Genomic DNA, 12,220 nt, shown 5'->3' with positions numbered 1-12,220 from the left:
GAGTGGGAGGGAGGGTGGCAGAGGAAGCCAGCCGCAACAGAAGGGGCCGAGCAGACGAGCAAACTTGTGAGAGAAAGTCAAGACGCCGAGACCACGGAGAACAGGTAGTAATTTGCACGACAGAAAGTATGAGAAAGTAATGGAGCAAATGTGGAGGGAGCTGTGGCTCGGCATGAAGACGTCACAGCAGCCTCCGCGGTGTCCTGTTTTGTCTTGCACTGATGATGTCTCGCAATGCCTCACTTTCTTTGGAAGCACGTTTTAATGTTGCACAAAGAGGACATTTATTAAGACACTTCTACAGACCTTAACTTGTACACAAACTTCTGTCACTGAAGGTGTGGGAGTGACGTCAAACAAAGAGGCTTTTTTTTTCGAAGGAGCTTGATGGTGTGCTGTTCAACACTGCTGCTGTGGTTCCACCCGGCGGTCAGGATGGGTTTTAAATGGGAAGAGTCCTCGCCAGTGCAATTACACGCAACTACAATCACACGTCACTGCTTGTAAAGTCGTTCTCACACACTGACAAACATTTTCACACGCTTGACTTTGGTAATCTATTGATCACAAACTTGATTGAAGTCCCAATGAAGTAGGAAGTGCAAGTCCTCGAGCTAACTCACTGTGTCATCACCACCATGTTTTGCGGGCTCACAGCTGGGACTGTCTGGACTGGAATCATCATGTGGGGCTGCTGCTGCACCACAGTGTTGGTCATCACGTTGACCACCACCGGTCGATTTTTCTCAATGTTCTTCAGCTCCCGGTGCATCTGACACCAGTTGCAGATCACACAGAAGCACGCCAGTAAGGTGTCGTTGCAGAGGTCGCCCTGCGGAGAAGGACTTGTGAGCATCCAGTCGGGACAACTCTAAAAAACTGCAAGCTTTTTTGCCGTTTGTCCATGATGAAGACAGAGCTTTGGTTTTCGTGTTGGTGATGAAGATCCCAGAATAAAGGGGAGACATAAATCCTCCAATGAGTTTCATGGATGTGACAGATGAGCACATACTCAGTGCGAGTACGAAGGACGATGGAGATGTGTTGTGGTGGAGGATTTATATTTTTACACTGTTCACAACAGGTAAAAGATGTCATACCCTGATGCCGTATTTGTGTCGCATGGCCGCACGTATGGACAGTCCGGCCGGAGGCACGATGAGAGGGATCCCCATGGCGGACACGATGGGGCACAACATGTCACATACTGGGAAGCAGGCGTTGGATTCAAATTTACTGGACACTGTGCAGGCGAGACACGGGCAGCACCAGAAGCCATAGCAGCCTGGAGGAGGATGAACAAAACTATTTAATATATAGTTGATAAATGTGATTCAGAAAACAAAACAAAACATCTTCTTACAAGTGCCTATGTCCACACAACAGTCGCAGAGATCAGTGTGCCAGTTTCTCAGCGCTTGTGGTGCCATTTTTGACGCTCAGGGGCAGACTTCACCTGCAAACACAATTGTTAGTACTGAGGTTAAAAGACGTTGAGCGACATACTGGGCCAGTGGAAGTTCATTCACTCCGTTTCAGGACCGTACATTACAGTGGTTGTGCGTGCTGTGTACGTGACCGTTCACTGGTCACTCGGGATGTACTGTATGTATCATGGAATATAGTCATGACAAACCAAAACTGACTGACCGGATTCAAAAAATCAATGTCTTCACATATCAGGTCAGCGTTGGGTATATGAGCGCTGTGTGTTTGTCGTTTGATCCCTCAAATTAATTCTCTGGTTTCTGAAAAAAATATTTTTATATAACACTGAATTCCATTACGTGTCTTGATTTCCCCAGATGATTTGAGCTATTATTATCGTATTGTTCCAATTGTCTGAGGGCGTAGCCTGATGAACTTCCTTGTGGTGTATGCTTAAAATAGATTGTCTAAGTGAAAGAAAATGAAAGTAAACATGGAAGACATTACAGTATTCTAAAAGTAATTGTAGTAGAAACTATTCATTCTTTTCCCTCTCAACTGTCAATCTTAGGTACTTAACTTAGTCACATCTGAACAAAACCCTGTGGTCCTGAAGTAGCACACAAGAGTGAAGAGCACATTAAAGCTTACCACACAACCACTAGCACCGTGGTCACAGTACCTGAACAGAGCTGCTATGTAGTATGGTGAAGAAACACAATCTGCAATAACATCATTGAAACAGCAGCTCACCTGATCCCTGTGGACTTGATGCTGACAAACCCCACATGAACAAGCGACTGTATAAATGTGTGAAGGAGTGGCATCACAGCTGAAATGCAACCAAACCTGAAAACGTAGAACAACACGTCACCTGACGTGCACCTGAAGGGTTTGAGGTAGGCACATTAACTAAGGCGCTTCACTGTGTTACAGAAATACTGTTAAAAATATTTTTAAATGAGATTCCCATCTTGCCTCGGACCTTTGAAACACAAATTAGTGTTATTGTAAGTCAAAAGTCAAGGTGTTTATTAGTCACACACACACAATATACCTGGTTCTCTATGTCCCTGCTCCACTCAGACATTTTTTAAATATACAGGGCAGCACAGAAAATAGAATAAAATGGTGTGTATTAAACAAAAAAATTATAATGAAAAAAGTATGAAAAATGAAATGGTAGAAGTCCAAATGTGTCTACAAGTTTGAAAGTGTGTAAAGAGGATGGGTGTAAGTGATATAGTATGTTTACTCGGTGGATGGCACGAGGAAAGGACCTTCTTCTCATCCTCTCAGGGTTGGCCTGATGACAGCAAGGACAGGATAGAATTTCCAAGGTGCGCCCTTAACCTACGTGGTGTGGCGTGAATTTCAAAATAAACAAAAACTGTATCAACTTGCAAAGAGCCGCTGTTTATTAAAGAAAAATCCTCCTAACAAGGAGCACAACTTGCCAAAGTTTGGTTACTTGAGTTGAGATAGACGTAAAACGAGGACACTTGCACTTGCACCCACTACTGCCCACCACCAAAAGCAACACAACAGGAAGTCGTTTCGATCTCTCCAGGCAGGAGACTTCTTTTCTGTTAACCTCCTCCTTGTTGTGGGAGATCAACCCCACAATGACTGTCATCATCAAATTTGTGGGATGGATTTGTTTGCTGACATGGACACACAGTCCATATTTTGCTGATGGTATTGTGATCATGTCATACGGCTGGAGCGACCATGCGATCAGCAACTAGGTTTCCCAAAGCAAAGTACCAATGAGACTTGGTGGTAGAAAAAGGAAAAAGACAAATGGCTGTGGGATAAACTGAGAGATGAGGAGAGCAGATGGGAGTATTGGAGCATCATCATCCAGTCAAGTGAGGGGTTGGTGTAAGAGACTACATAGTAAGGATGGTGAGAAGGATGTGCAGTATCTGAGAGAGCCAGTGAGAGAGAGAGAGAGAGCACGGAGGAGTGACGAGAGTGTGCAGGAGGGAGTACTCAAGGGATCTGATGGAGAGGAGAACAGATAAAAGTGAGAGAGTAGAGGATGGAGGAAGGAAGTGAGGGCAGCTCTTAAGAGGGTGAAGAGTGGGAGTTGGCCCAGACAGCATCAGACTGGAGGTGTGGAAGTATTCATGAGAATGGTAAAGTGTTCGGAAGTACTTTCGGGGGGATTCGGGATTTTCAAGAACAAAAGTGATTCTCAGAAGTGTAGCAACTACAGAGGCATCAGGGTTGATGAGTCACACTGCGAACATGTGGGAAGGAGTGGTTGGGTCCTGGCTTAGATTAGATTACATATCATTTGTTTGTGTCACACCCACATTGCATATTTAAAATAAGTAAACAAGCAGCAGGTGAATCCGTAAAAAATGGCTGATAGACAGAGTCATTGAAGGTCCTCAGCCTCCAGAGCAGGAACTGCTTGTCCAGTCCAGTTTGTCGTTCAGCTGAACACCCAGCTAGTTGTATGATGCCACCCTCTGCATATCAGTACCCAGGATGTTCACCGGTGCAGGTGGAGAGTGTTGGCGCCTGCAGAGATCCACCACCAGCTCCTTGGTTTTACCCGCCCTGATCTGGAGGTGGATTCTCGGGCACCAGTCCATACAGTCCTGCATCAGCTCCCTGAACTCTCTGTCCTCTCAGTCCTTAATGAGACAGATGATCACAGGTGTCATCAGAGAACTTCTGCAGGAGGCAGGATGGGTTGTGGAGACCATGGCCTGCAGTGCCCCTGTGCTGCAAAGGAGCTTGTCTGATACAAAGTCCCATAGACCATTGTTTGCTCTGAGAAGTGCAGAGGAGGTCAGAAGGATCTACTGTATGTGGCTCTTGAAATGCCTACGACTGTGTTCTTAGAGTGGAAGTCTGGTGTTGCATGAGATGGTCAGGGACCTCAGAGGAGTATGTGAGGGTTGTGAAGAACACACATGATGCCAGTGAGGCAGTGATGAAGTGTGCTGTAGGAGTAATGGAGGGCTTCAAAGTGAGTCTTGTTGTGGTCTTGGACAGACTCATAGGTTAGACTGGGGCAGCAAACGTGAGGGTTGCCACCCTTTGAACGCATGTCTTTCTCACAAAACAAGTCACTGTAGATTAGTCATGGTTGGCAGACTCCCTTGATCTGTGTTGATATCCTGGAAGATGTCTTCATTAAGTCATTAAGTCTTTACTGGAATCACGTTTAGTCACAGCTCCTTTGTCAACAAACTGAAACTATTTCAATGTTTAGACGGAGCAGTTCCTCCACCTCCTCTCAACGTCTGCCACACAGTCACGATGCCATTCACAGCTTTTGAAAGGCTTCACAAACGAAGGCACTAAGCACAGTGCCATCTAGAGGGCTTAAGAAATCTTTACCGCCTCCCACTGGTTCAGGGCTCGACAGGGTGGCTTTGAAATGGCTCCAGATGCATCAACCCAGAGTTAGCTTCAATGGCTCCACTTGAAAATCCACTAGGACACCACCCAAATCAGGCACCCCAAATCTTAGCTCTTAGGTCGACAATCGATGAGCTCAGCAACAGCCTGCCTGAGGAACCCTCATCATGTAGCTCCACTTTTATAACACTCTTGGAAACTCATTTTTCTTTCATTGACCTGATATTATCTTGATTTCACTCCTACGTTCACTGAGACATTCAGCCACCACATTCATGGCTCCCTCCATGTTTATACATGTACACACAAGGTGCTAAGGCACAAAACAAATAATAAATAACATTATTAATAATAACATTTATTATTATTTACAATTTTACCCTTCAGAATACATGCACTCACACGCCTAAAGATGCACACATACACACTCATACACACTTGAAACCAAATACCAAACCAATACCAAATTTGTTTTAAACGCCAAAGTCATGATGAAAAGCAGGTGCCATGTGAAATCATTGTGTCACTGCTACATGATGGTTGGTCATGTATGGCATCCCCAGCTGCGGTTGGACCACTGCTGGAACTGGTTGGACCACAACGGCGTTAGTCACGTTGACCACCACCGGTCGATTTCTGTCCATGATCTTCAGCTCCCGGTGCACCAGTTGCACATCACACAGAAGCACGCCAACATGGCATCGTTGCAGAGGTTGCCCTGCGGAGAAGGTAGACGTCTACTCATGACTTTATGATCATCCAAAAGATATTTAACATCACAGAGACTTGAAGCAGGCTGGTTGGGGTCATGGAAAACTTGGGTAAGTCTAGAGACCAGCCCGTCTTCTGTTCCATTAACGCAGCAGCAGCAGCATGTGAAGAAACAAAGTCTCTTTTGTTCACTGTCATTTATGGAAAAATGTGAAAATATCATCTATATACAGTAATGTAATATTATTCTTATATTCTCATATTTAATGGAGTACAGCTTTATTGTGCCTTTTTGTGGACCATGTTTTGAATGATGCTTTATGTAATTGGGATTTATATTTTAAAATAATAGTGCCTGTCTATCTTCAGGACCATTTCCGTTCCAAAGTGCCCGAGGAGATCATTTCGGTCAGGATGGGCGCCTAAGGGGCTTGAAAGAGGTGGTAGTGCACTGCAGGGTAGATGCTTCAGGAGGGGGAGGGGCTTGAGAGGTGAGGTCTGCAGCCACACCCTTCTCGCACCATTTGTTTGAAAGGATTGAATCTCATAGACGATACACAAGTGGTTGTCATACCTTGATGCCGTATTTGTATCGCATGACTGCACGTATGGCCAAGCCGGCGGGCGGCACGATGAGAGGGACCCCCAAGGCCGAGATGATGGGGCACAACATGTCACATAGTGGGAAGCAGCCGTTGGATTCAAATTTACTGGACACTGTGCAGGCGAGACACGGGCAGCACCAGAAGCCATAGCAGCCTGGAGGAGGATGAACAAAACTATTTAATATATAGTTGATAAATGTGATTCAGAAAACAAAACAAAACATCTTCTTACAAGTGCCTACGTCCACACAACAGTCGCAGAGATCAGTGTGCCAGTCTCTCAGTTTCATCGGTTGTGATGCCATTTGTGATCCTCGGATTCAGGATACACCTGGAAACACAAGCGTTGGTGTGGAGGATGAAACGTATTTAAAAATAATTTTATAAAACCTAGAGAAGCATTCAAGGAGTGCAAACCTCAGCCAAGCAGCTTCAATCCACCCCAACACAATCTCCTGGTGACAAACCAACACAACCTCCAAATCCCTCCATAAGTTTTCAGGTCATTTTGAACACAGACAAACCAACGGCGGTGAAAACATAGCCTCCTCAGCGGAGGTAAAACATATTTGAAATGGGAGGCCAAAACAAAAATCATATCTAAATATTTAAACAACCATTGAAAGAGTAAAAGCCGAAAAAGTGAATCATGAAATAAGATGTATATAAATAACAATAAATGAAACGTGATGTATGAAACATGATGAAATATAATGATAATGATGCACTGCCCGGAGGAAACTGCTTTTTGGGGAGACCCACTCTACACACTCAAGGTGCCTGTTGCTGGTTTGAACTAGACCCCTTCTAACTGTGAGGTAAAGAAGTTTTTCTGGAATTGACTGGGAATGAGGTTTTGATCCTTGATGCAGTTCTGAAATAATAAATTCTTATCTTGATGCACAAATTATAAGACTATCGACTAAAAGAGCATTGAGGTTACATGCAACTTCCCAGTGCTGACACCAACTTGAATATGAATGAACGTGCAGCTTACCTGATATCTGTGGACTCAGTGGTGTAAGAACAACTGCACGATAGAGCATCAACATAAGATGTGCGAAGGAGTGACAAAACAACTGAAATGCAACCAAACCTGAAACACGCCAAACAGTGCATTTTCCCATCAGTACCAAACTGGTTATAGCTTGGCACATGAGGCCGGTGCAGTGACAAAGATGCTTCATTTCTTTTGTGAAATGGGGTTCCCCAGAAGCTGTGCTAATGGATAAGTAACACAAGCCCACAAACACAAAACCTTTTTGAGCGTGTGCACTTCCAAACACAAAGAACACCACCAAAATCTCAATTTTCTTCTAAGCTACAAAAGTTTATTGAAATATATTTGTCCGTTTTGAACAAAGGAACACATTTTTTTTTCTTCAATTATCAAATCTCACATACGTATAGACAAGCGTTAAAGAGCCTCAAATTAAAACTGTAAATGTTTGTCATTTCAAAGCTTTACAATTATGCAGTGTATGGCAATTACTGAAGTATTTAAATTGTTTCAACAAACCTGTTTGTGACTAAAAACAAAACTGAATCATGCGGTGACGGACATCATCAAGTTGCTTGTGCTACATGCAGAAGAGCGCGTTCTTCATGGGCGACTTCAGCCAGCAGTACTCCAAGGAAACTCCAAGTGAACATGCGTTTTGGTTTCCAAGGGACTCAAAACACAATTACCTGTAGAGTTGTAGTTTTGATTCTCAGATGATTAATTGTCCCACAGTCTCATGGACCAGGATCTAAAGTAAGAGTGGTTGAACACCACTGTACCAAGTGACAACAAACCTCTTATTTGTGCAAGCCTGTGTTTCTGTCCCGGGTTGCCAGCGCCCTTGGTTCTTCTTCTAGTGTGTTTGTGTACATAATTCAATAATTAATACACACATATTAACATCTTTATTATACATCAGTGCTAATACACCTTAATACATTTCTGAAATTAATACATTTTGTGTGACTCTGGAGAAAAAAATAACTGTTTTTTGCACAGTACCGTCTTTAATGTGTTACTCCACGGTGCAGCTGCCATCTACCGTTCTTTTGAGCTTACTGCACTCAGAAGATCTAAACGTAATGATAGAAGAAGCCCTGAAGCCCTTGTCCTTTTTCTATAAACCTGATCATATTCATTCGTTGTGTGAATTTCCAAAAACCTTAAACTCACTAACAGTTTCATTTTTGTCATGACAAAATTCACATTAACCCCATCCTTAATAAGTTTAGATTACATTCATTTTATACTAAACCTGAGGAAGTATACGTGTAGTTTTATTACACACTACATTTGAAATATAAAGAAGATCACTGAAGTAAACTTCACTCCAGTATACTTAATAATATTGACTTCAACTATGCTACTTTTTTCTTAGGGATTTGGAGTATATTATTGAGTCGTGCCAGAAGCAAACATGCAAATGGTGAACACCAGGCAGAAAACAGAGACAATAAGTTCATTGCCAGTCGTATATACTCAGGAGATGTGCTCCTCCTGTGGATAACAATTTCAGCATTTTTGTCTGGAAATAATGTGAACTATAAATATAAATAGAACAATTGAAATGCAGGAGAGAAGTATACCCCAGTACAGTTGTACTACTACTATACTACCCCAGTACAGGGGTAGTATAGTAGTAGTACTTCATTTAGACTCACTGAATACTACGAATTATAGTGTAATGAAGTGAAAATGATCCAATTTAGTCCAAAGAAGTATAACATTCATATAGTTTCCAGTAAACTACTAGTATATGGTCTGGAGTATACTTAAGCTCAAGTGTATTAGGGATATCAGATTTACATTCATTCCTATCAAGTTGATGTCAAAGGGGGCGGGGCTTAGGAACAACCGGTCAGGTTTACTCTGTAAGCAATTTAGCTTTATGCTTTTGGACTGCAGGAAGAACCTGGCATGCCCAGGAAGCACATGCTAACCATAGAACTCGAGTCTGTCTACAAGCGTGTCGTCCTTCTGTGTTGGACACGGAGGCAGGCTTTGATCCTTCTATTGAGTTGTCTGGTTCCTGAGGAGCCATCCTTCCCGTTCACTTAGGCGTTGGCAATATAAATTCTTCCTCAGTGCACAACAACTCCACGGTCTGTTGTGATTGATATTCATATTTAAAAAATGTTCATCATCGTTCATCAACCTGCTTGCACTCATGTATACTGGAATCAAGATAAGGAATGCCGTTCACATCAAATTTAATGTCAGTTTAGCAGAATCAACATAAACATACAGTGTGTTGACTGGGCGAATGATATTCAGGACAGTGTGATGAGATAGCAGCAAAAGGACTCCAGAGAAATATCAGTCAGAAATAACTTCATTTTTCTCCAAGTAAGCCCAGAAAGTCGATAGAGGTCAGATCATGGTCTTCAGTACGTTGCCATGGTGATCCCAGTTTGGTGCTCATAGGGGTCAGGGTTTGAACTGGGCTGCACGTTGACCACTGGTGGCTTGTTTTTTTGGTGTTCAACTTCGCGAGCCATCTGGCACCAAGAGCAACACAGGCAGAGGCAGGTGGTGGCGAGGTCTTTGGCGATGGAGCCCTGCCAGGGGGTAACATTCACAGTTCAGACGCTGTGTTCCCTCATCTGGGATTAGAGGTTCTATGAAAGCTCCATGTGCAACATTTTTCAGAACAACAAAGAAGGGACAGCTCTGTTTTTTTTACCGGACTACGAATGGATATGACGCAGCTGCTCAGTATTGCTCCTCCAAGGTTGTTGGTGCCATCACCATGGATGTGATGGCGTGTCGAGAACCTCTCACAAGTACTGTGTCAATTGGAGATGTTTGTGAGCTACCAGACCACATGACAGTGTGGTGAGAGCACTCCTCCTCAGCCAGCTGGCTTGTGGAAGAAGGAGGAGTGACACGGATCACGGGTGTTGCCTCTACAAGCAATGGCTGGGAACCCTGCGTCCCCTCATATAACGGTACCCCTATAGTGTTGCTCTCAGGAAAAGTCACACATCCATCTCACAAACACGATGCTCACCTCGAGGCCATACTTCTGTCGCATGTCAATCCTCAAAGCCAAAGATGCAGGGGCCATACAGAGGGGCAAAGCCAAATAGTTGAGAAAGCCCAAGCTGCAGAAGTCAAACAGCAAAATTCCTGGGTTCTTCCCGTATTTCTTTGTGAACCACAAGGCAGAACAGCAGGGGCAACAAATCATGAGCCAACCTGGAAAAAAGTCAGTATCAGAGCTGATGGGCTCCTGCATCTCCTGCAGTGTGACATCTACTTACATGATTTACAGTCCTTATGGCAGTGGTAGAGGCTGGAGCTCCAGTCAGCCATTTCTTGCTCGGCAGGGAAGCAAAGAACCTTGATTTAGATATTTGAGATGAACAAGTGGAAATTCAATGGTGTCCCGGGGAAAGTCTTTGCTTCTGTCTGCATTTCAGCTGCTGCCATCTGAACCGATCTACATCCTTCACCGCGCCCATGAGCCTCACTGGTTGTCTTCCTCTTCTTCCATCACCAGCAATCTACTGCTTGAATTCCTCTGCTTTTTGAAATGGAATTCACTCTACATACTGGAGGTTATAGTCCAAATTATGACGGATTAAAATGACTTATCATAATGAAACAAAATGTATAACAATTTTTTTCCTTTGCAATTAAAAAAGAAACTTGAGTAGCGCAACATTGTGAATAAAATAAAGTCTGGTATTAGTGCCTCATTGCAAGAGATTAAAAGTACACATTGAAAATAATATTCTAACAGACAGGATTCACGATTTTTCTCCATGTTGCCATAAAGAAAAACACGTAAAGCATTCCACTGTGGTCCGAAGGACTGATGGACCTGCCGCTTTGACCTGTTTCCAGATTTAGTCTGGGACAGGTTGATATGGCCTGAAACTCAGGTCACTATACAGTATAAACTGAAAAAATAGAAGAAGTTCTATGAAAGAAGTATAACTTAATTTGAGGACATTTATTAAAAGTTGAAAAATTTAAATGTTAATGTGAAGTTTCACTAATATTGAAGTTAAAAAAAATCCCTGATCCAAGCTGCATAGTGCCCTGATAAAATATCTATTTTCAGTCTTGATGTATAAAGCCTCTGGAATTCTTCTCTAAAATCAAGAAATATTGCTTCAGTGTCTATATAGTGGTTAAATAAATTTGAACCACCTCCAACATGAAAATGGTGGCATTTGTAGACAAGAATAACAACAAGAATTTATTTTTTTCCGCGCAGACATGTATTATTCAGCCTCAGAGATGCTTCTGTACTGGGTCTGGCCAGGCAGCACCAGGTTTGCATGCACAGACAAAAAAGAACTATATAACTATAGGCTATATAGGTGCACAGAAAAATCATTCACACTCCCTCTCAAACAGAAGCAAATATGCTAGACTTTGGATGTGTCGTGAACTCACCTGATCAAGTCCAAGTCCTTCGTCTCCAAGAGCCGTGAGAGGACGTGAGCTGCAGTGTTTCATGTGTGATGTATAACAGAAACAATGCGGCACAGCCACAAGTGAGTGGCAGATGAAGTCGACAAACCACCAGTTTTACATAGCTGCACTGTGGACGGGAAGAAAGCAAAATCAGGTTTAACAGCTTCTGCGCAGTAAAAGTGGAGGGTGACAGGAATTGGAGAATCGAGGTAATTTCCGCATGCTGGGCCACGTGGGTGTGGCGGGCTGAGAATACACTTCAGATAAATCTACCAAAATGAGTTTCAATGGACATAGACATGGTGAAACATAATACTGTATTTTGACTCTACTACTGCTTTCACTAACTTCTGGCTAAAGAAGGCCTGTGTATATCTGAGAAATAGAGATATGTAACATAGTTCCACTTTTTTAAACTCTCTGGAATAAGTGGTTGTGGAATGCAAAATATAATTCCAGTATTAAATGTACCATTAAACTTACATCAATACAATAAATGAAGATTGTTAGAATAAAGCACAAGTATTTGACTATTCACTATGAATCAAGAAAAAACACAGATGAGCAAAAACATACATACATATATTTTCAGTGAACCGCCGCCCTGTTCAGGGTTGCGGGGAGTACTGGAGTCTATCCCAGCGGTCATTGAGCGAGAGGCGGG

The 12,220-nt window shown here is 43.0% G+C and overlaps 1 protein-coding gene and 1 pseudogene across 1 annotated transcript; both read right to left on the bottom strand.

Annotated features, from left to right (window-relative positions):
* Positions 1–259: 259 nt before the first annotated feature.
* LOC128752491 (cornifelin homolog B-like) lies at positions 260–2,246 on the bottom strand. The gene is made up of 4 exons (XM_053853755.1): positions 2,182–2,246; positions 1,364–1,456; positions 1,101–1,285; positions 260–832 (listed from the first exon to the last, which is right to left on the bottom strand). Exons 2-4 carry the CDS (start codon positions 1,428–1,430, stop codon positions 620–622), a joined length of 465 nt encoding a protein of 154 aa, XP_053709730.1. The 5' UTR covers positions 1,431–1,456; positions 2,182–2,246; the 3' UTR covers positions 260–619.
* Positions 2,247–5,324: 3,078 nt separating this feature from the next.
* LOC128760338 (placenta-specific gene 8 protein-like) lies at positions 5,325–12,220 on the bottom strand (annotated as a pseudogene).

The sequence above is a fragment of the Synchiropus splendidus genome, chromosome 1 (assembly GCF_027744825.2).
Source record: "Synchiropus splendidus isolate RoL2022-P1 chromosome 1, RoL_Sspl_1.0, whole genome shotgun sequence".
In the NCBI taxonomy this organism is placed as follows: domain Eukaryota; kingdom Metazoa; phylum Chordata; class Actinopteri; order Syngnathiformes; family Callionymidae; genus Synchiropus; species Synchiropus splendidus.
Note: the sequence above shows the minus strand (reverse complement) of the source record. Positions and strands in the feature narration are given on the sequence as shown.